This window comes from Pteronotus mesoamericanus, unplaced genomic scaffold (genome assembly GCF_021234165.1).
Source record: "Pteronotus mesoamericanus isolate MK-2021 breed Mesoamerican mustached bat unplaced genomic scaffold, CSHL_Meso_final contig_20, whole genome shotgun sequence".
Lineage (NCBI taxonomy): Eukaryota > Metazoa > Chordata > Mammalia > Chiroptera > Mormoopidae > Pteronotus > Pteronotus mesoamericanus.
The window spans coordinates 5,700,040-5,723,815 of record NW_026555085.1 but is presented as its reverse complement, the minus strand read 5'-3'; the positions used below and the strand labels follow the sequence as shown (position 1 = coordinate 5,723,815).

Sequence of the window (23,776 nt, the reverse complement as noted above, 5' to 3'; positions counted from 1 at the left end):
CCTCAACTAGCTGTCATCCTGTTCTCTATGAGTCTGTCTCTGTTTTGCTTGTTCAGCTTGTTTGTTAGATTCCACATATGAGTGAAGTCATACGGTATTTGCCTTTCTCTGACTGGCTTATTTCACTTAGCAAAACGTTCTCCAGGTCCATCCATACTGTTGTAAAAGGTAAAGTTTTCTTCTTTTTTTATGGCCCAGTATAATTCCATTGTATAAATGTCTCATAGTTGTTTTATCCACTCATCTGTTGATGGACACTTGGACTACTCCTATATCTTGGCGACTGTAAATAATGCTGCAATGAACATTAGGGTTCTTATATTCATTTGAATTAGTGTTTTGGGTTTCTTTGCATATATTCCTAAAAGTAGGATTGCTGGGTCAAAAGGCAGGTCCATTTTTAATTTTTTTGAGGAAACTCCATACTGTTTTTCACAGTGGCTGCACCAGTCTGCATTCACACCAACAGTGCAAAATTCCCCTTTCTCCACATCCTCACTAGCACTTGTTTGTTTTTTGATTTATTGATGATAGTTGTTCTGACAGGTGTGAGATGGTATCTCATTGTGTTTTTTTTTTACAATAATATAACTACTTTATTAACCACATGAATGTCCTTATTTTGTACAAAACACAGTAACATTTCTTCCTCTCCTCTGACACAGAAGGCCACCTCCCTAGAACCTTATGTTTACAAAAATGCTTTTGACATCAGCCACAACGAGTTGAAGGAAAGTGCAATTCTGAAATTAACACCACATAACCAAAATGGGAGACAAAACTAGAGATTAGCAGTTTTCTTGGGTATCTCTCTGCTGACAGGCCCTCGTCATACTCATTTTCTGTCAAGAGAAGATATTTTAGGAATAGAGACTCTCGAGTATTCTGTAAGAAATACTGGCCAACTCTCTTGCTAGCATTGTTCTTCCACTTCCATCTATCCTGACATTATTGTAACTAGCTAATTTGTAACTTCTTGAAGAAATTCTACTCTGGTTCATACCTCTGTCAGTTGGCTATCTCCCTTTGAGCTTCAAAAAAACAAGAGCAGTAAGTTTCAAAAGGAGGTCAATTGAGACCTTTTATCGATGAAACCTACTTTCTAGAAGTCACCTGGTCAAACTATGCACAGCTGGAGAAAGCAGATTGCAAAACTAAGTCCAGCTGGAAAATATGCTGGGGATTCAATTAGATCCAATTACTCTGCATCTGTGGATTTAAAATGATCATCATCCACAGTAGAATAGATGTGTCCCTCGTTGCTTAGAAAATCCACAGCTTGCTTTATTGAGGCTACAGTCATGTGCTGAAGCTGGTTCTTGAGCTCGTGAAAGTTGAATCCTTGAGGTCTTGGGCAAGCCTTAATCAAATTCAGCACCTGGTTTTGGGCCACAGTGAGGCCATTTGCTGGTATGAAGCTATTCCCACCAAAGTTCCCTGCTTCACCCACTCCTGGATTGCTGGTAGGTGCTCTCCCTGCTGAGGGCTGGCTGTTAGTTCTGGTCAGCATCAAGTGCGCATTCCCCACTTCCAGAATATGTGCGGTGAACTCATTCATATCATCCAGGGGCATGATCTTAAAGGCTACCAGGCTTTTTTTGTTCTGAAAAGATCTCAGATGGCCAGCCACTTTCACATATGTTTCTGGAGGAACCACAGTGTTTTCACCACTGGCATCATCTGTGTCAACCCACTGGCGAACATCCATGGGTGCAGCTGTCATGTCATCTATTTTGTAAACAATGTTGGTTGGGGCCTTCTCTGCATGTCTGATTATCCCCACAGTGATGACCTGTGAAATCTCAACATTCCCAATTCTGAACACTTCATCAATCATAGTGGCAGAAAGCAGCTGAGATATGGTACAGGGTACAACGTGCTGGGCTCGGGCTCTTGATTTCTTTTCCGCCTGAGAAGGTGTCAGCGATCCAAAGCCGCCTGGGGACTGTGTGTAGCTACCAGCTCCCCCGAATGTGGAGCTGCCGTAGCTCTCATATCCACTGCTATTCCACATCTTTGGTCACGTTTTCCTCAGGGAAGACGCCCCGGAAGTTCCAGTTTGCTGTGTTCGCCCAGTGCCTCAGAACCTTGTTGCCTCATTGTGTTTTTTTATCTGCATTTCTCTGATGATTAACGACATTGAGCATCTTTTCATATGTCTATTGGCCATCTGTACGTTCTCTTTGGAGAAGTTTTTATTCAGGTCCTTTGCCCATTTTTTAATTGGGTTGTTTGTTTTTCTGGTAGTGAGTTTTGTAAGTACTCTTAAATTTTGAATATTAACACCTTATCAGATGTATTGGCGAACATGTTCTCCCTTTCTGTGAGTTGTCTTTTTATTTGGTTGACGATTTCCTTTGCTGTGCAAGAACTTTTTGGTTTGATGAAGTCCCATTTGTTTATTTTTTATTTTCAAACCCATAATCTTTAAATATTTACTAATTACCCTAGCTGGTGTGGCTCAGCGGATTGAGTGCTGGCCGGAGAACCAAAGGGTCCCTGGTTACAGTCACAATCTAGGGTACATGCCTGACCAGGTCCCCAGTAAGAGGTGTGTGAGAGGCAACCATACATTGATGTTCCTCTCCCTCTCTTCCCTACTCTAAAAATAAATAAAAAATAAATAAATAAATAAATAAAATCTTTTAAAAATTAAATATTTGCTAATCATTTACTTATGGGGGGAGGCAGGAGCAGGGGCAGAGAGAAACTGATTTCCTGGTATTAAAAATTATATATAAATGCAGCATTATTCACAGTAGCTAAGACCTGGAAACTTAAGTCTCCATCAATGAGTGAGTGGATAAAAAAAGATGCAATATACACATATATACAGATATCTGTACATATACATATGTATATACATATTTACAGACAATGAAATATTCAGCTACAAGAAGGAAGGACATCCTGCCACTTGGGACAACATGGATGAACCCTGAAGGCATTATGCTATGTGAGATGAGTCAGAGAAAGACAAATATTGTATGATATCACTCATATCTAGAATCTGAAAAAGCCAAACTCATGGACACAGAGAGTAGAATGGTGGTCACCTGGGGATGGGGTAGGGGAATTGGGAAGACGTTGCTAAAGGCCTTGCAACTAGAAGATGAAAAGGTTCTGGAGATCTAATGCACAGCTCAGATCACAGTCAACAATACTGTACTGTGTGCTTCAAAGCTGCTAAGAGATCAGATCTTAAATGTCCTCACAACAAAAAATAAATGGCAATTATGTGGTGTGAAAGAGTTATCTAATGCTATGGTGATAATCACATTGTAATATACATGAGAAAGTGTATCAAATCAACACATTGTATACCTTAATGCATAAATAACTAGAGCAACAAATTTCTGTTTCTCTCTCTCTCACCCTCACCACCCCCCACTCTCTCTCATCAATAAATAAATTAAAAAAAAATAACAGCAAACTTTGGGGTTGGAGCAGATACTGATTTCTAAAGTTAGTACCAATTATTCAACTCCAAACTGCCAGTGTTCAACAGAAAGTCAAAGACACACAAAGAGATGGGAAAGTATGTCCCATTCAAATGAAATAATAATTCGACAGAATCCCTGAAATAAATGTAGTGGCAGGTATAATATCAAAATTTTAAAACAACTGTCTTGAAGATGCTCAAAGAACTAAAGAAAGATATGGAGAAAGTACAGACAATGATGTGTGAACAAAATGGAAATATCAATAAAGATAGAAAACCTTAAAAAAACCAAAATTCTGGAGCTTAGAACAAAAATTAAAATTAAAAATTCACTAGACAGATTCAAAGGCAAATTTGAGCGGGAAGAATAAAGAATCAGCAAACTATAAGACTGGGCAGTGGAAACTATTGGGACTAAGCAACAGAATGAAAACAGATTAAAAGAAAGTAAATAGTACCTAAGGGACCTGTGGGGCACCATCAAGTGGACCAACATCCACATTGTGAGGGTCCAGAAAAAAAAAGTAGAGAAAAAAAGGGACAGAGAGAATATCTGAAGAAATAATAGCTTAAAACTTTCCAAACTTGACAGACAACATGGATATAAACATCCAAGAAGCACAATGTATTTCAAGTTAGATGACACTTAGAGACACATTATAATCATACTTTCGAAAGCCAAAAACAAAGAGCAAACCTTGAAAGCAGCAAGATAGAAGTGAATCATCACATACAAGAAATTCTCAACAAACAAACAAACAAACAAACAAATAGAAAGAGATTCATAGATACAGCTGTCAGTGGGGAGGGATTTGGGATACTGGGTGGAACAGGTGAAGGGATGAAGCAGTACAAATGGGTAGCTACGAAATAGTCGCCGAGATGCTGACTGCAGCATAGGGAATACAGTCAATGACATTGTGATGAATATGCATGGGGCCAGGTGGGTACTTGAGGCAGCAAAGAGACCACTCTGAAGGTACATGATTTTCTGGCCACTTTGTTGTACATTTGGAACTGATACAGAATGGTTTTGGATATAAATTGTGACTGAAAAACAAAATTTAAATTACAAAACATAAAAATAATAAAAGGCTTATATGTAAATATAATCTTAATAATTTTTATATTGATTAGTGTTGAAATAACAATATTTTGTATTTATTGGGTTTAAAATATATTAAATTAATTTCACCTGTTTCTTTTAGGTATTTAATGTGGTTCCTAGAAAATTTGATATTAAATATGTATCTCCCATTATATTTCTGTTGGACAGTGCTGCTCTGATTGCTGTTGGTTGGCTGGCAGTTGGCCATTCACTTGTTTTCTTAGATTCTCCAATTTAAGCAGCCTCCTGGCCAGGGTCCCAGGTCCTTTCCTGTTATTACCTAGAGATTCCACCAGAGGGCATGCCACCTTTGGATTTTCCTGTTTTAGACATCAGATCTATTTTGTGTGTGTGTGCAGGAAGCGAGCAAAAGTAGGTTTACAGTTGTTAATACACGAAACAGAGTTAATAAAGCCATTGTCATAATCATAATCCGCACATCTTTTTCCATACGAACAACTGTAAACCTACTTTTGCCCACCCTGCATACATGTATTGGATTACCGTGAGTCTATTTTGCTTCTGGCACTCTGCAAGGCTCTGGGATCACCTTTATGGTTCCTTCCATCAAAGATCTTTTCATCTGCCATGGGAAGCTGTACACAGAACTAGAAATGATGTGATAAAAGAAGAAAACCCATTATGCTAATATACCATATAAATGCCTACATGGTCTTTAACTTTGTGGGATGACCCTTTCCTTAGTGAATAATTAAATAGCTCAAGTGCCCAACCCACATAACTGCAGGAATTCAAGTGGCCTAGTTCTCTCCCCGAGAATTTTCTGGACAGAGAAGTGATGCAAGTGTGTGCTTACCTACGTCAGGTGGTCTGCATCGTCTCTTGCTCCACCTGCTGGGACAAGCCCACAGCCTGGTCGTCCTGGGGCAGCCCTACCTCAGCAGGTTTCTTACTGATCATCTCTTTTCAGGCTCCAGACTTCTGCCGTGTTGCTAGAAGCTGCTTGCTTCCCTAGAACTCTCCCCTCCTGTCCCCTGATCTCTAAATCTCAGAGCTGAAACCACTAACTCCTGGGAACAAACTGAAAATGTTCAAGCTAAAATCTCTCTTCCTTTGTAGATAGTTTGAAATTAACACATTAAAAGTAAGTTTTAAAAGAACATATAACCAATCCGATTATGCTCCAGAGCAACAATTTCAAATGGTGGTAGGAAAATGCCTAAACTGGACATTTAAAGGTACAGATGCAACTCATCCTGTTTAAAAAAATTTTTTTGAAAAAAATTCATCTCTTTTTGGGAAAGGCCAAGTTCCTGTTTCTCAACACCCACACCAACACTTGTTTTCTGTTCTTTGTCATAGTCATTCCAATGGGTGTGAGGTGGTACCTCACGGTGGTTTTGATAAGCCTTTCCTGAGTGATTAGTGATGCTGAGCATCTGTTCATGTACTTACTGAATATTTGTGTACCTTCTTCGGAGAAACGACTGTTCAAGTCCTTAGCTTCATCATTTAATTGGGTTTTTGTTGTTGTTGAGTTGTAGGAGTTCAGTGTATATTCTGAATATCAATCCCCACTCAGAGATATGATTCTAAAATATTTTTCTCATTTGGTGGGTTGACCTTCTACTCTGTTGATAGTATCCTTTGATCAAAAGTAACTTTTTGATCAAAAATTTTGATGAAGTCCACTTCTTCTTCCATTTCTTTTTTTTTTAACCTGTGCATTGGTGTCATATCCCCTCCCCCCCAAAAAATCATTACCAAATTCAGTATCATGAAACTTTTCCTGTGTTTTCTCCTAAGTGTATTATAGTTTTCATTCTTACATTTAAATCTTAGAGTTCATTTTTATGTATGTTGTTAGGTAAGGGTCCAACTTCATTCTTTTACATATGGATATCCAGTTTTCTCAGCACCATTTGTTGAAAAAAACTGTCCTTTCCCCCATTAATTTGTCTTGTCAGTTGTGTTGCAAATTGTTTGACCACATAGGCAAGCACTTATTTCTGGGTCCTCTTTTTACTACATTGGTCTGTGTATCTGTCCTGATGCCAGTAACACAGTGGAACTCTGTAGTGAATGTTCAGTGAGGAACTGTGAGACCTCTCACTTTTTTGCTCTTTTTCAAGATTGTTTTAGCAATTCAGGGTTTTTTGTGATTCCATATGAATTTTAGGATGGATATTTCTATTTCTGAGAAAAGCATCATTAGGATTTTGAAAGAGATTGTACTGAATCTGTAAATTACTTTGAGTAGTATTGACATTTTAATAACATTAAGTCTTCTGCCCTGGCTGGTGTGGTCAGTGGATTGAGTGCCAGCCTGCAACCGAAGGGTCGCTGGTTCCATTCCCAGTCAGGACACATTCCTGGGGTGCGGGGCAGGTCCCCAGTTGTGGGAGCACAAGAGGCAATCACACATTGATGTTCCCCTCCCTCTCTATCTCCTTCTCTTCCTCTCTCTCTAGAAATAAATGAATAAAATCTTTAAAAAAAATATAGTAAGTCTTCCAAATCATGAATATAGAACGTCTGTCTATTTATGTCTTCTTTAATGCCTTTCAGCGATGTTTTGTAGTTTTCAGTGCACACAGCATTCACCTCCTTGGTTAATTCTTAATAATTTATTCTTTCTGATGCTATCATGTATGGAACTATTTCTTTAATTTCCTTTTGGATTGCTGATTATAAATGTATAGAATAGAAACACAACTGATTTTTGCGCATTGATTGTGTGTCTTGCTACTTTACTGAATTCATTTATTCTAACAGTTTTTTTCTATGGTATCTTTATGGTTTTCTCTTATAAGACTTAGTCACATGTGAAAGAGGTCATTTTACTTCTTCCTTTAAAGTTTGGGTGTGTTTTGTTTCTTTTTCTTCCCTCGTTGTTCTGGCTAGAATTTCTAATACTATTTTGAGTAGAGATGGCAAATGCAGGCATCTTCGTCTTCTTCCTGAAATTAAGGGAAAGCTCTGTCTTTCACCATTAAGTATGATGTCATCTGTGGGTTTTTCATATATGGCTTTTATTACATTAAGGTAGTTTCCTTCTACTCCTAATTCTTGAGTGTTTTTACCACAAAAGAGTGTGGGATAACATCAAATGCTTTTTCTGCATCTATGGAGATGATGAAGGGTTTTTTCTCTTTTATCTGTTAAGGTGGTATTTAACACTGACCCGTTTTTGTGTACTGACTCCACTTGGTGTATAATACTTTCAATATGCTGCTAGATTCATTTTGCTAATATTTGGTTGATTTTTGCATTAGTGTGTATAAGGGATATTGATTTCATTCTTATAGTGTCTTTTTCTGGGCTTGGATTCAGGGCAATGCTAGATCGAGTGAGTTAAGATGTATTCTCTTCAATTCTTTGCAAGAATTTGAGGAGAATTGGAATTAGTTCTTTAATATTTAATAGAATTCACCACACAGCCATTAGCTTCAGGGCTTTCTTTGTCAGAAGGTTTTTGATTACTGACTCAATCTTCTTTCTAGTTATAGGTCAACTGAGACTGTATTTCTTGTTGATACAATCCTGATAGGTTTTGTTTCTGGGAATTTGTCCATCCCTTCTAGGTTAACTGAGTTGGTGGTTGCTCAGTTGTTCACGGGACTCTCTTTTCATCCTTTCTACTTCTGGGGAATCAGTAGTGGTGTCCCCACTTCACTTCTGATTTTAGTAATTTGATCTACTCTTGTTTTGTTAGTCAAGCTACATAATGGTTCTCAATTTTGTTAATCTTTCCGAAGAACTAATGTTTGGTTTTGTTTATTTTCACTATTGTTTTTCTTTTTTAAAAAAGTATTTCATTGATTATGCTATTACAGTCATCCCAATTTTTTTCTCCCCTTTATCCCCGTTCCGCCCTGCGCCACCCCCACCTTCCAGCATTACCCTCCATTTAGTTCGTGCCCACAGGTTGTCCGTATAAATTCTTTGGCTTCTCCATCTCCTATGCTATTCTTAACCTCTCCCTGTCTATTTTATGCCTACCAATTATGCTTCCTATTTCCTGTACCTTTTCCACTCCATTCTCCCCGCCCCCACTCATAACCCTCCATGTGATCTCCATTTCTGTGATTCTGTTCCTGTTCTAGTTGTGTGCTTAGTTTTGTTTTTGTTTTTTAGGTTCAGATGTTGATAGTTGTGAGTTTGCTGTCATTTTACTGTTCATAGTTTTGATCTTCTATTTCTTAGGTAAGTCTCTAACATTTCATGTAAGGGCTTGGTGATGGTGAACTCCTTAGTTATACCTTATCCTGGAAGCACTTTATCTGCCCTTCCATTCTAAATGATAGCTTTGCTGGATAGAGGAATCCTGGATGTAGATCCTTTCTTTTCATGACTTTGAATACTTCTTTCCAGCCCCTTCTTGCCTGCAAAGTTGCTTTTGAGAAATCAGCTGATAGTTTTACGGGAACTCTTTTGTAGGTAACTGTCTCCTTTTATCTTGCTGCTTTTAAGATTCTCTCCTTAACTTTAATCTTGGGTAATATAATTATGATGTGCCTTGGTATGTTCCTCCTTGGGCCCAATTTCTTAGGGACTCTCTGAGCTTCCTGGATCTCCTAGAAGTCTATTTCCTTCACCAGATTGGGAAAGTTTTCCTTCATTATTTGTTCAAATAAGTTTCCAATGTCTTGCTCTTCCTCTTTTCCTTCTGGCACTCCTATGATTTGGATGTTGGAACATTTAAAATTGTCCTGGAGGTTCTAAGCCTCTCCTCATTTTTTTTGAATTCTTGTTTCTTCATTCTGTCCCAGTTGACTGTTTATTTCTTCCTTTTGTTCCAAATCATTGATGTGAGTCCTGGTTTCCTTCCCTTCACTGTTGGTTCCCTGTATATTTTCCTTTATTTCACTTTGTATAGCCTTCATTTCTCCCTTCATTTTGCAACTGAGCTCAGTCAATTCTGTGACCATCTTGATTACCAGTGTTTTGAATTCTGTATCAGAAACTATCTTCTAATCACGTGTCTCTTTTCCTGGAGTTTTGATTTGTTCTTTCATTTGGGCCATACGTATTTGCCTTGATGCACCGCTTATGTTGTAAGGGGCAGAGCCTTAGGTATTCACCAGGGCAGGGCAACTCTCTGCTGTGTTGTGGTGCTCTTTGTGGGGGAGGGGTCTGAGAGGGAACAATGCCTCTTGCCCCACTTTGCATCACTTCCTCCGCTTCCCACCAGTGGATTGGGCCCTTTCAAGTGCTGATTCCCAGGTGGGTGGGTTTGTGTATGTTCTAGAACCCTGTGGGAGTCTCCAACATACAGTCCTGTGAGACTGAGAGTTTCTCCTGCCTCTGCAACCCCCACAGTATTTTACAGCTAGAGGTTTTGAGTCTCTAGTTTCCTGGGCAGCCAGCCCCGCCTCGCCTGCATGGTCTGCCCCCTTGCCGAGGGTCCTCTTCATCTGACTGCCCATCTCTGCCCTTCCTATCAGTCTGGATGAACATTTCTTTAACTCCTTGGCTGTCGGAGTTCCATGAAGTTTGATTTTCTGGCTGTTCTGGTGGCTTATTGTTTTTAAATTGGTTGTTATCCATCTTTAGGTTGTGTGAGGAAGTGAGACATTTCTACCTACACCTCCATCTTGGCTGGAACTCTTTCACTATTGTTTTTCTATTCTCTGTTTTATTTATCTTTGTTCTAATCTTTACTATTTCCCTTCATCTACTCACTTTGGGTTTAATTCTCCTTTTGCTAGTTCCTGAGGTTGTAAAGTAGTTGATTGATTTGAGGTCTTTCTTCTTTTTTAAAATAAGCATTTACAGCTATAAATTTTCCCCTTAGCAGTGTATTCATTACACCCCATTAGATATTAGGGTGGATTGAGATTTGTAGGAAGAATGAGATGAGAATGTGCAGGTACGAAGACCAAGGAAGGAGTGACTAAGGGAAAGACCTCTTTTTGTGCTGCCTCCCTATGGCTAATTTCATATGATGGATTCCAGGGTCCTGTGTTTAATGCTCAGAAAGCTCCTTAACTTCCTAGTTCAAGTTTATACCCCCCCTCACCATGAGAGGAAGGGCTATAAACTAGGTGTTCTTAATTTTCCACCAACTTCTACCTTTCCTTTCATGGATCTTTCCTCTTTTAGGTCCTTCACACTTTTGTCTAGGATATACCTGGGATAGACTGTATTTTGCTGCCTCAGTTTCCTGGGGTGACAGTACCTGAGTCTCCTGAGTACAGCCCTTCAAAACCTGAGACCCCACTGCTATTCTGTAGGGACCATGTGCTGAGGTGGGAGGGAGACCTTGCCGCTCTTAGTCACACACAGGGGCTGGGAACTAACCAGCAGGGCAGCTCAGTTGTGCAGCCGGTGCTTTCAGAAGCCCAGCAACCGGGGAGGGATCAGGGTGGGAAAAGAAGAGGCTGGGGCAGTGCTGGGTGATACTGAATAATGTCCAGCAGGAGGCAAGGGGAGGCAGTGCCAGGAACCCATAAGAAAAGCTGTCCTGTGCGACAATGGACAGTGGTGGCAGCCATCAAGGAAACCCAGATGTGGGGCAAGCAGAGAGCAAAGGCTGCATGTGATGGAATGGAGGGGCAGTGGGTGCACTGAGATTTGTGGGGGTGAGACGAGAATGTGCCAGTGTGTGGAAGGGTAAGGGCAGGTTACCGGAGCACCCTGCCCAGGACAAATGTTCCATTAGAACCTGCTGGCAGAGAAACCAGAGTCACAGGAGGATGTGGGAAGAGTGGGCAGGACGATGCCCCTACGCCCTTCCTACCCTTCCAGCTCCGCCCCCAACCTCAAACAGAGCAGAAGGAAAAAGCCTGAGAGGGCAGCTTGGGCTTAAGGAAGGGGGCGCGACCCCTAGTGAGCAGGAGGTGAGGCAGCAGGCCTGCCTGAGGAAAGCAGGCTCATGGAGGCCGTGCATCCTTTTGGCTCTGACGCTTTAAATGAGCTTCCTGATTGGGCTCCCCCTTCTCCACGCTCACTGTCCCAGAACTTCCAGCCACGGTCCCAGGTCCCCGTCATACCAGCTGGGCAGTTGCAGAAAATGATTGTGGCTTTGAGTTTCTGTGTACGTGCTCTCCCAAGTAAATAAAACCACTAGGGAAAGCAGAAGGTGAGAAGATTTAGCTGGCAGACAGTCAACAAAACCTTTTCAACCCTTAGGGTCTGATTCAAACGGCACCCCCTCTTGAGTTTTTCCCATAGCCCACGAGCTGCACTGGTCTGTCTCTCTTATGGGGTCCTTAAGAATTGGGCACAGGTGAAACTGATCACACACCAAAGGGGGAACGGAGATGACACACGCTGCACATTCTATGCACGTTCACTGATCCAGTTCTCAGTCCTTCAGGGTAAACAGGGTTATTACTAGTTTATAATTCAGGAAATGGAGACTTAGGTTCTTCCTGCTCAAGATCACGGCTAGGTATTCAGTTGGCCAAAAAGTCCACTTAGTTTTCCCCATAAAATAAAAGACACATTTTTCATTTTCACCAATAACTTTATTGGTTTGGATATTATGAATATGCCAGCAGTCTCCCGCTTTGGCTTCTAGTGGGTAGAGGCCAGGGGTGCTGCTAAACATCTTCCAATGCAAAGGACAGCCCCACAGCAAAGAGATATTTGGCCAAAATGTCAATATACCAAGAAACTTTGCAAAGCACTTTCGACACGGTTGATCAGTCACAGCACCTTCTCCATACTGTGCGAAATCATTTTTTACATTCAGTTGTGTTATTACCTTTCTTGAAATAATAAAGCATAATACACCAAAAATGTTGCATATTTTCTTTCATCTTCAATATTAAAATGGCTACACAAAAATTCACCAATTTTGATAAGCTTTTTTTAAATGCACGCTGATATGACAGCCGTCACAGCACAATCTAGCAAACTTGTTTTGAATGAAGTTAAATACAGCTAAGCACAACTAAAACCATCGAATGGAATAACCTAAACAGACTTTTTGGGCAATCCAATAGTAGAGCTGAGACTTGAGCCTTTTTAATAAAAAGGTAACTATTACCACCAAAACTTCAACATTATTTTTCTAAATTGACAAATGTTCCCTGATTGATAGATGTGGAGGAGAAGCAAGTACTAACTGATGGAAATTACTTGAAGGTATTGGGAACTGGGCCATTTGGGTGGGGAGAGGCAGAGAGCTGGCAGAGCCTCCTTTTCTGGGCGGAAAAGAGGCTGCGGGCTCAGGGTCCCGGGGTGCAAGGCGCCAGGAGAGGAGGCAGGTCAGACACCTGAGCCAACAGGTGGGACCTTGCCTTAGTAATGGCCCTGTGTAGACAAAAGGCTTCTCTGGTGGCCCCAGAGGCTAGCCCTATGCCCTTCCCCTGTCCTCTGCTACCAGCTGGGCAAATTCCAGTGAGCAAGAGGAGGGACAGGGCTCACCGAGGAACCAGAGTTATTCTGGCCATCGCTACGGTGGCAGAGGTAGCAGGTAGATCACCCCCAAACAGCCCCCTTCTTGCTCCTCGAACCTCTGTGACAGGATAGTAAGAAGCCAGGAAAATTCCCAGGCAGGTGGATGCGAGAACTGAGACAAGAAAATTAAGGAAGACCAAACACTTTGAGCAACTCACAGCCAGCTGGTGAATCCCAGGACCTTATCTCCCCTAACCAAGGCCTTGACAGCAAAGAGCTCATAGCTCTCCTCCCAAACCAGAAAATACAGAGCTTAAATCTCCCTGGTCTGGGAAAATAGAGAACAGAGACCAAAATTATGTCTTTTGCGCCAGCTAAACCCAAGGACAGATGAAGTCAGGGGAACTAATAACAAAATCCCCATTAAAAGCCAGACAGACCCAAGTTAAAAGTAAAACAGTATAGCAGACCAAAGAATATCCCCCAAGCCCCTCTATGCACTCATGTTGATGCAACAGCCTATTAAAAATGCACTGGAAAGTTAATGAATGTTCTGCTGTAACCCTCAGCAAAGATTCTCACCTGCAGAAAAAGGCAAAAAGCCCTCAGGATAAAGACTCAGCCTGAGCTCATGCCCCTTCTCCTGCAGGAGCCACTTACTTCCTCCTAAGCTCTCAGGGTCCCACGGAGGCTTGCAGCCAGGGGAGCAGTGAACAGCAGCGGCACCACCAGGTTCACCCCCGATCCTGCCTCCAAAGCCCCCTTTTCTCTGACTTCCTGGGGAGCTGACAGAAGCCCCGCCTTGGCTCCCTCCCTCCCTGTAACTTTCCTAGGGAGCCAAAGCAGCCCCGCCTAGGCTCTCTCCCATTACTTATTCCACCCTAAGTCCTTCCTTAGTTTCACTGTCTCCAGCCTTAATAAATATACTCTCAAAATTACCTGGGTCTGTGTTGTGAAATCTTTCCCGCACAAAGTAAAGAACCCACACGCTACAGGCCGGCCTGAGGCAGACCCGCGGTGGGCCCGTCCCTTTCCGGGAACACCTCCATCCTTTCTTCTCCCCATGGGAGGCTCCCCGGTATTTAGGGCAGCTTCTCCAGGGGTTTTGTTGCTCGTGGTTGGCTCACCCTTTCCCAGTTCTCCCCTGACGGGGTGAAGGACAGGTGAGCGTCCTACTTAAAAACATTTGAAGTCACCACACGTGTAATTAAATGACATCTGAGCAGTTGTGTGACATATTAGCTTTCATGTTTAGATTTGAGATATTCTTTTTATGACATGAGAGATAGCTATTGAAAATATACATTTCATAAACACCTTAGAATTTCCTCTTATGTTCCAAGCACAGAGTCCATTTTATGTGTTGGTTCATTCATTTACTAAACACTACGTTAGACATTCAGTAAAAAAAAAAAGAGAGAGAGAGAGAGAGACAGCAGGTATTTGCCATGAGAAGTTAACTACGAGAGGATGAAACAGACAAAACACTCAGAGTGCCTTGCATCTCAGATGTGACCAAGATCAGAGCAGGCCCCCAGGGACTCAGACAGAGGCAAACAGAAATGTGCTAGGTTATCGTTACTCCTGTGTAGACACACGTCCGCCAGAACGCTGCGGTGGCACTCCCGACCAAGAGCAGCGTGTAAAGGCTGCCACCTTTTTTCTTTTAAATATTTCATCATTCAGGCCTCTAGGAGCGTAGTGTCCACCACCATAGGTCTCTGGTGGTCGTGATCATTTTCAATGATCAAGGTTCATTCCATACTTTTGAGTCAGGTCTCTCTACTGTCATTCTTGAAAAGTGAGAAGATACATTAACTTGCAAGTTAGGAAGCTTCCTTACACTGAGCTTTAAGAAAGCTGTAAGACATGAATGTCCACATTTCTAGCAATGCAACGTGCGGGGGACCCCATCCCACGAAGTCCTCCAATTCGCCACGGATGAAATAACGAGTCGTCCCAGACACTCTCGGTCTGCCAGGAAAAGGGGGTGGCGATTCCCTCTAATGGAGAAGGCCCTGAGCCCTCCTAAGTGGCTTTTATTGAGAATGATATGGGCAGGGGTATACAGCATGCATGCAAAGCTAATTAATCAATGCCTACGGGCTATATTTACAGAAAACACATAGAGATCATAGTTAACAATTGAAGGCATACAGAGATTTGCCTCAGGTCAGAGTCTGGTAGACATGCAGACGTCAGAGGGTCATTAAAGTATGGCTCCTGAATTCAGGAATTCACTCCTTCTGTTTGGAGCTTAAACATCTGGTTTGTCCTTACCAGGGCAGTGCAAAACAGAACAAGCTTCAGTTGATACAATCCATTCTTTAGGCCAGATTTCCCACGGGAACCCTCGGTGTCAGCATCGGATCAGGCCTGCCTCCAGCATTCCCAGTTTTCTGGTCAAGACTTACAGGCCCTTTCTGAGGCCTGACTCATGTGGGGCTACAATTCCTGGTACCACACAAACTGGTCCCCAACAGCAACACAGCAAAATGGAGGCATAATGGAGGCAAGATGTAACACTGGCACTGAAGAGAGGGCACCTAACTGTGGAAAAGCAGAAGAAATATGAGAAAGCTTCATGGAGGAGGTGACATTTGAGCCCAGACTGTCCCCAGGATGACAATGGCAGGAAGGGAGTCAGAGAAAACCACACCCTCCATTTCCCGAGCTCCTCTGTCCCAGCTGAGCCTCTGCTCAGGGCTCCGCTCTGGTGACGTTCTGCTCCTCCCTGAGACCCCATGTGAAATACCCCGTTCCGGGAAGACCCCATGGCCCTCCTCCTCCAGCTGCCGGGAGAACTGCTTTCTCCTCAGTGTGTCCACACATCTCTAAAGGTCCCTGAGTCACCCCTTGGCACTGAGTCACAATTTATATTTTTATGTATATGTCTGTATGTGTGTTTATTTACTTATTTCTTTTCCTTGTGTAGGGTCTTTATGCTGTTCACGCTAGAAAGGACTTCAGTTAATCCTCTCCCTTCACAGGTGGGAACATGGAGACCTAGAAAGGGTCTGTGACCTGCCTATGGTCACCTAATTCACTGCTAGAAGACACAGTGTCACAGGTGGGCACAGGTAACCAGGTTCTTGGTGATTGCGGACAAAAAATTGAACCGAACACACAGAGTTTATAGAAGAAAGTGAGAGAAAGCAGATTTATTAAGCCGCACAGAACATGGGAGCAGGCCAACTCTGAGCAGAACGGAGGGGAACAGAGACGAGCAAGCAGAGCAGAGCAGAGCCTAACAGCAGCAGAGCCCCGACCTCAGGGGCTGGAGGGCTTTTATTCATTCCTTTAGGGTGGGTCTCCCATGATTTCCTTGATTGGCTACTGGGAAGGGGGTCCCACAATGCTAATTTATTATAATGTTATTATAATGAAGCAGAGGTCAGGTAGCATCTTCTGCACAGGTGCAGTCCTGATTCACTAGGATTCAGTGCTTTTCCAGATGCAGAAACTACCAGTCTTAGAACAGGGTCTCTGCCCTTTTTCCTTGTTCTTTATCTTAGCCCTGGGGCACCTCTGGAGTTTCCTCCTTCCTATCTCCTGCCTCCATAGTATTTAGAAATCCAGCCCTGAGGTGGGAAGCTTGAGGGAGGATAGCCAGAACCTTATACGTTGATGTCACGTACATGCCTCTCAATAAATGCGAGACAAAGGCACAGCGCCAGCGGGACGGATGCAAAGCAGGGCTCACAGGTGCGGCGGCCCCAAGACCGCGGAGCCGCCGGGTCAGCGCTCTCAGCCCTGGGCCAGGGGCCCGCAACGTTTGGTTCCCGCGTGAGCAACCAGGAGCTCCATCTCCGAGGACAGGAAAGGACAGACCCGGGAGCGGACGCGGGACGCGGGGACAGGGGTGCAGACACAGCCGCGAGCTGGACGGAGGGTGGGTCCCAAAGCGCCCGGGTGAGGGAGGCGGGGATGGGACGGGGCGGCGGGGGGCGGGGCTGAGCGCGTCGGAGGGCCAGAGCTGGGCTGAGTTTGAAATGAGATAAGATTGTCAGAAGTTTATCTGTTCTGGTAACTGGCTGCACGTGGGGGTGAGGGAGAGAGGAGACGAGGTCACTTCCAGGTGTGCGCCCGGGAGAGGGAGCAGGTGGCGACACCTCTGCAGTAGGTGCCGTCAAGCAGAAACACTGCGGGGCGGGGACAGCTGGGTTTCGGATGCTTGAGTGTCACCAGTGCACTGTCTGATGGACGGTTAGGACGAAGGCTCTGGGGCCGAGGAGCAGGTTCTGGACAAGATGAGATCTTCCAGGGAAGGAGACCCAAGGAGAAGAGAGCAAAGAACTGAATCCTAGGAATGTCAACAACTGTGTCTGACGTTGACTAAAAGAAGGTTCCAGAAAGTAAAGAGAGGGTGTTAGAAGAAGCTGGGCAATTAACTGGCGTAGGAACTGAGGCTGAGAGTGACTTAAGACAATGGGCGGTAGTACCAGGGACTTAGGAAGGGGAAGTAAAGACAAGCTGAAACGTGGGTTCGGAAATCAGGGAGGCCTCGGGGAGGGCAGGTTGGCGGCCGCAGGCCAGGCAGGAGCCCTTTCCCTTCGCCGGAACAGAGCACTGCGGGAGCTGGATTGCGCTGCTCTTTCACAAAGTCGGAGTATAAAGGGAAGAAGAGAGGTGAGATGTGTGCAGAACCGAGAGGACGTTCAAGGCTTCTTCATGGCAGCTGCTACCTGGAGACCCGCTGCACCAACCGAGGAAACCAGAGGGAATCGCGCGGAGCGGTGGAGAAGACAAGGACACGATCGTAGACACAAAGGAAAGCATGAGGGGTGGGAGAGGGAGAGGCTGTGGGAGGTCCAGCTTTTGTTTCCTCTTTTCCTGGGAAAGTGGACAAATTGGGTAGGGATTAGAGTGCTGCACATTTTGGCCAATTGCTAATCTGAGAGAAATGCCCTAAGGCCAGAAATTGGAATGGAAATAGTCAAGGGCTTTGCCAGGGTGTTGTAGAGGTGCCGATCTCCTTTGAGGCGCGTCTTCCCCAGCAGGGGGCAGCTGCCAGGCTGCAGGGGGCGCCGGGTGCCGGCCAAGGGAGTTCGGGTTTTCCTTCCAGGGCAGCAGGTCCCACACTGGCCCCGTTCACCACAGCCTCCGGCAGGTCTTCTCCAAAGCACACGTCCCCTCACAGTCGCTCCCCAGAGATTCAGATCCAGTGGGTGGTGACATCTGGAAATCTCTATTTTTAATTAGTTTTCTAATGATTCCATGTATTTGCAGACCTTGGGGTTTTGTTTGGTTTGGTTTGGTTTTATTGTTTGTTTGTTTTTTTAGCTTAACTGAGGTATAATTGACAAAGAGGAATGAAATGTATTTAAGATACACAACTTGATGTTTTAATATATGTATACATTGTGAAATGATTGTCACAATTCAACTAATTAATATGTCCATCATCTCCATAGTAACCATTTCCTATGTGTGGTGGGAACACCTGATGTTCACCCTCTTAACAGATTTCAGTATTGTTTTAACTGTAGTCACCATGCTCTGCATAGGATCCCCAAAACTTATTCATCTTGTGTAACTGAAATTTTGTACCCTTTTGCCAGTATCTTCCCATTTCCACCTGCCTCCAGCCTCTAATAAATGCCATTCGACTCTCTGTTTTTTGTGAATTTTTCTATCTTACATTCTACATAGGTGAGATCATATGGTATTTGTCTTTCTATGTCTGGCTTATTCACTCAGCCTAATGTGCTCCAGGTTCATCTGTACTGTCATAAATAGCAGAATGTCCTTCCTTTTAAAGCAGAATATTATTCCATTTGTGTGTTTATCACATTATTTATTTATTTATCCATTCATAGACATTTAGGTTGTTTTCACATCTTGGCCATTGTGAATAACGCTGCAGTGAACACTGAGGGGATTTTGAATCACTTCAAAATCCAGATTTCATTTCCTTTGGATATATACTCAGAGGTGTGATTGCTGGTCATAAGGTAGTTTTATTTTTAATTTTTTGATGAACTTCCATCGTGGGGTTTTTTTTTTGTTCTTTTTGTTTGTTTGTTTTGTTTGTTTTTGGTGTAGCTGTACCAACTTACGTTCCCACCAGTAATGTACAAGGATTCTCTTTCCTAACATTCTCATCAACACTTGCCTTTTGTCGTTTGATAATAGTCATCCTGACAGGTGTGAAGAGGTCTCTCTTCTCATTGTGGTTTTGACTGAGAGCCTTTTCATATACCTGTTGACCATCTGCATGTCTTCTTAGGAGAAATGTCTATACAGGTCCTTTGTCCATTTTTTCCTTCAGACACTTGTATTTTTGCTTTTGAATTGGATGAGTTCTTTACATATTTTCGATGTCAACCCCTTATCAGATATATGGTTTGAAAATACTTTTTCCCATTCTATAGGTTGCCTTTTTAGTTCTGATGCCTGTCCCTTTTGCTTTGAAGAGCTTTGTAATGTGCTACATTCCAACTTGTTTATTTTTGCTTTTGTTGCTTGTGCTCTTGGTGTGATATCAAAAAAAAGAAAAGAAAGAAAAAAAGAAAAGAAAAGAAAAGCCAAAACCAATATCAAGGAGCTTTTCTCTCTATTTTATTCAGAGGATTAACATTTTCAGATCTTTTGTTTAAGTATTTAATTAATTTTTAGTTGGTTTTTGTATATGGTGTGAGATAAGGAGGTAGTTTCATTCTTCTGCATGTGAATAGCCAATTTTCTGCATGACACATATTGAAGAGATCATTTTATCCCCAATGATTTTTGAAACTTTTGTTGAAAGCCAAACAACCACAAATGCATGGGTTTTTTTTTTCTGGGCTCTCTATTGTATTCCCTTAATCCGCATATCTGTTTTTAATGCCAGTACCATACTGTTTTGATTATTGTATTTTTATAATATATTTTGAATTCAGGAAGTGTGATACTTCCTGCTCTGTTCTTATTATTCAAGATTGTTTTGGTTATTCAGGGATTTTGTGTGTGTGTGTGTGTGTGTGTGTGTGTGTGTGTGTGTGATTTTTGTATGATTAAGATTGTTTTTCTATCTCTGTGACAAATGCCATTGGGATTTTGAGAAGGATTGCATTGAACCTGTGGATCACTTTGGATAACATGGACATTTGACAAGATTCTTCCAATCCCTGAACATGGATATCTCTTCATTTATCTTTGTCTGCCCTGATTTTCTTCATTAGTTTTTCATAATTTTCAGAGTACAAGTATTCATCTCCTGGTTTATTCATTTGTTAGTCTTTCTGTGAATGAGATTGTTTTAATAATCTCTTTTTTCAGATAGTTCATTGTTGTGTACAGAAACACCACCGATTATTGTACGTTGATTTTGTATCCTGCAACCTAACTGGATACATTTATCAGTTGTAACAGTTATTTGTTGAGTCTTTGGAGTTTTCTACATATATGAGCATGCCATCTGCAAACAAAAATAAATTTACTTTTTTTTAGAGATTTTATTTTATTCATTTTTAGAGAGGGGAAGGTAGGGAGAAAGAGGGAGAGAAACATCATGTGTGGTTGCATCTTGCATGCCCACTACAGGGGGCCAGGCCTGAAACCCAGGCACATGCCCCACACTGGGAATTGAACCAGTGACCCTTTGGTTTGCAGGCCAGCACTCAATCAGCTGAGCTGAACCAGCTAGGGAAAATTTATTTCTTTCTTTCTGACTTGGATGCCTTTTATTTCTTTCTCTTGCCTGATTGCTCTGGCTACTACTTCCAGTACTACATTGAATAGAAGCAGTGAGTGTGAGCATCCTTACTTTATACCAGGTCTTAGAAGAAAAGCTTTCAAGTTTTCTCAGTTGATTATGATGTTAGCTGCAGGCTTTTCATATATGGCCTTTATTGTGTTGAGGTAACTCCCTCTATTTTTCTTTTGTTCTTAGTGGCCCTCAGGATTCTAGGCTATGACAAATCCTGTCAGTGCCCGGAGACAGGTGAAAGAGAAGCCAGTCCCTCGAGGAGCAGCTGGAACAGTTGGGGCACTACTTGTGTGTCCAATGCTTTCTGCCCACAGAGAGAAGCTGGGAGCCGAGTTCACCCCCTGCTCACCCTGAGCCTTTTCTGAGCCAGGGAGCAGCTGTGCGGCCCGTGCCCGCATTCTCATCAGACACTCCCTCAGACCATTGCTCTGCTCTCTAGCAAACGCCAGGCCCTGTCATACCTCAGAGACAGGAGAGCTAGAGACCAGTCCCTCCGGTAGCAGCTAGAAATGTTGGAGGGCTAGATGTCGAATCTACCTCCTTCCAGGCGGAAGCTGGAGGCTCGGCTTTATTGCTGAAGCAGCGCAGGGGGAGCAGCCGTGGGAGGTGTCCACACACCCGGTCAGCTTGTCCAGGGGGCCAGTGGGCAGGGCCTGCTTCACGTGCTCAGGGAGGCAGGAGAGGTGGCAGCCAGACTCTTGGCAGCAGAGGGAAAGGTCAGGGTGCGAGACGTGCAGTCTCACTCCTTCCAGAAAGAAGCTGGAGCTGGGCTTTATCACAGGAGCCAGGGGAGGTGGGGGAGGAGCCCACAGGCCCATTCAAAACCCCTGCTTTGTTCTCTGTGGTCCCAGGAGACTAGAGAAGCGGACCCCTGCCAGGCACTGGCCAGCCAGGTCCTCGGTCAGCAGCCGGAGAGTTAGGGTGGAGGGTGCGTAGTCTAACTCCTTCCAGGGGGAAGCTGGGAGCTGGGCTTACCGCCTGCTGACTCTGCTGGGCCAGGGAGGGGAGCCCCAGGAGGTGCTCGCCCCCATTCGGAACTGCCCCTGTGCTCTGGTCCCAGGGACCTGCGCACGCTGGGCCTGCCTGCTGGGGAGACAGGTGAGTCGGAGACCAGGCCTCAGGTGGCAGCCAGGAAAGTCGGGCTGCTCGGTGATGTGGTCTGAACCTTTTGCCTCCTTGTCCAGCATCCTGCTGATACCACTCACCCTTGAGGACTTTTTTAAGTAAGAAAATGACCAAGTTGGAGCTGTGTTTTCAGAAAAATGTGATGTGGATTAGAGAGAGTAGGAACTGGAATCAGGGAGATGGGGTAAGAAATTACTACTGTTATTGTCTAGAGATATGTAATGAGAGCATAAATGAGGATGATGAAGAAGGGAAAGGGGGGACTGTGGACATTCTAATGTGGGTGCCCAACGGAATGCTAGAAGCCCTGGAGATGCTGTGTGGATATTCAGCAAGGCAGCCTTAGACTACAGGGCAGCCTTTGCTACATTTCAGAGATGTAACATTTGGCCTCTAGACTTATCTCCAGCACCTCCTGTAGATCAGCTGCGAAGTCCAGGCAAAGTGCCTAATCATGGCATGTTCTGAGACCTTAAAATTGACTTCCAGGAGGTATAGCCCCTGATTTGCATGGTGCCCAGTGGCCTGTGAGAAATTGAACCTATTACACAATTGGATTCAAAAATGGATTAAACTAGTTGATGGACTGTGAGTTTATGAAAGTGGCTGAAGTTGGGTTAGATAAGAAGTGTCCCTAAATGAAAATCACCTTGAAGGAGGAAGGCTGGCAGTTTGAATGAGTCTCAGCACCAGGCAGAGCTACCACAGGGAGGGGCGGGTGTGGGCATATGAGGGAGGCTCTGTCCTGCAGAGCCTCTCCGGTTGCCGTGGATGAGTAAATAAACTGTACCAGACACAATTTGCCTGTCGGGAGGCGGGGTGGCAATTCCCTTTAGGGGAGAATGCCCCGAACCCTTCCCCAGAAGTGGCTTTTGTTGAGAACGATATGCACAGGGGTGTACAGTGTGCATACGAAGCCTATCAATCTACATGAAAAGGCTATAGATAATAAACTGAAGAAATACAGAGGTTTGTCTTAAATCAAGGTCTGTCAGATAAGTTGGCGCCAGATGTTCTATAAAGCACAGTTTGTAGGGCTCAGAAATTATCTCCTTTTGGTGAAGTAAAACACCTGTTTGTTTGTTTGTTTGTTTGTTTTTTCCTTATCAGGGCAATGCAAAGCAGAGCAAGCTTCAGCAACTGTGTTGCATTTTTTAGGCCAGATTTCCAGGGGACCCTGGTGTTAGTATTGGTCCATGCACCTCCCAGCATTCCTGGCTTTCCAGTCGAGGCTTACAGGCCAGTGGCCTACCTTGCATGGGGCTGCAGTTCCCGATACCACACAAAGTGGTCCCCAATTCTCCCCCATTTTTGTTTGTTAAGGTAGACATGATATTAGGTCAGACAAAGCTTGCTACCTGCTTTTCACAAATGCGTGATCCCTTGAGAACAATTTGAAAATACATCTCAAGTCACAAAAAAATGACAATAATCAGGAGGCATTCCACAGGCCCCATGACTCAAACACGTAAATTCAGTCCCTCAAACCAAGTTCTTGGATTGAGCCATTAGAGGTTGTCATGCAGGGTCTGAAAGACCGCCTGCTCAGTGAGCCGTTTAATGTCCTGGAGCTGTTGACGCAGTTCAAGCTGGAGTTGATCAATTTGTCCCTCAAGGTTAGCAGAAAAAGCTAACCCAAAGGCGATGTTGTATCTCCCCCCAAGAGTGTTGGGAGGAGTTCCATTTCAGGGGGGGTAACACACAATTTAGAGAATCCCGGGTCACGAGTCAGTTGTTGATGATTGACAAGAGCACCCTGCCGATCTCCCAGCCATATCACGGCCCATTCTATGGCTGAGAGTCTGGAAAGGATCTCCTGATCGCTGCGGGCCTGCTGGATCATTTCCTGAGTGGGGCTGGTAAGAAGGACATCCACAGAGTGAGCGCTTTGGACACACTGCAGGGCAGCGGCAGCTGCTGCCGCGGAGGCAGCGATGACGGACGACAGCAGAGACGATGCGCCCTGAGGGTTCCTAGGAAGCGCCGCACCCGGACCTGGAAAGGCGCACGGCTGAGAGCAGCCAGGCCTCTCGGGCCCCCGCATTCCCGGGTGGCATTGACTGATTCCCAAATTTCGGTTTGTCTGTGAATGACAAAGAAT

At 43.9% G+C, this 23,776-nt stretch overlaps 1 protein-coding gene and 1 pseudogene across 1 annotated transcript; both read right to left on the bottom strand.

The window, feature by feature from the left end:
* Positions 1-494: 494 nt before the first annotated feature.
* LOC129067005 (replication protein A 32 kDa subunit-like) lies at positions 495-2,014 on the bottom strand. Its single transcript, XM_054568716.1, has one exon. The coding sequence runs from the start codon at positions 2,012-2,014 to the stop codon at positions 1,199-1,201; it is 816 nt and encodes a 271-aa protein (XP_054424691.1). The 3' UTR covers positions 495-1,198.
* An 11,411-nt stretch (positions 2,015-13,425) lies between these two features.
* LOC129067939 (RLA class II histocompatibility antigen, DP alpha-1 chain-like) overlaps positions 13,426-23,776 on the bottom strand; it is a 40,803-nt pseudogene continuing 30,452 nt past the window's right edge.

What these genes read in the sequence shown, in the direction of transcription:
- LOC129067005 (XM_054568716.1), bottom strand. Translation starts at nt 2,014, where the DNA reads ATGTGGAATAGCAGTGGATATGAGAGCTACGGCAGCTCCACATTCGGG.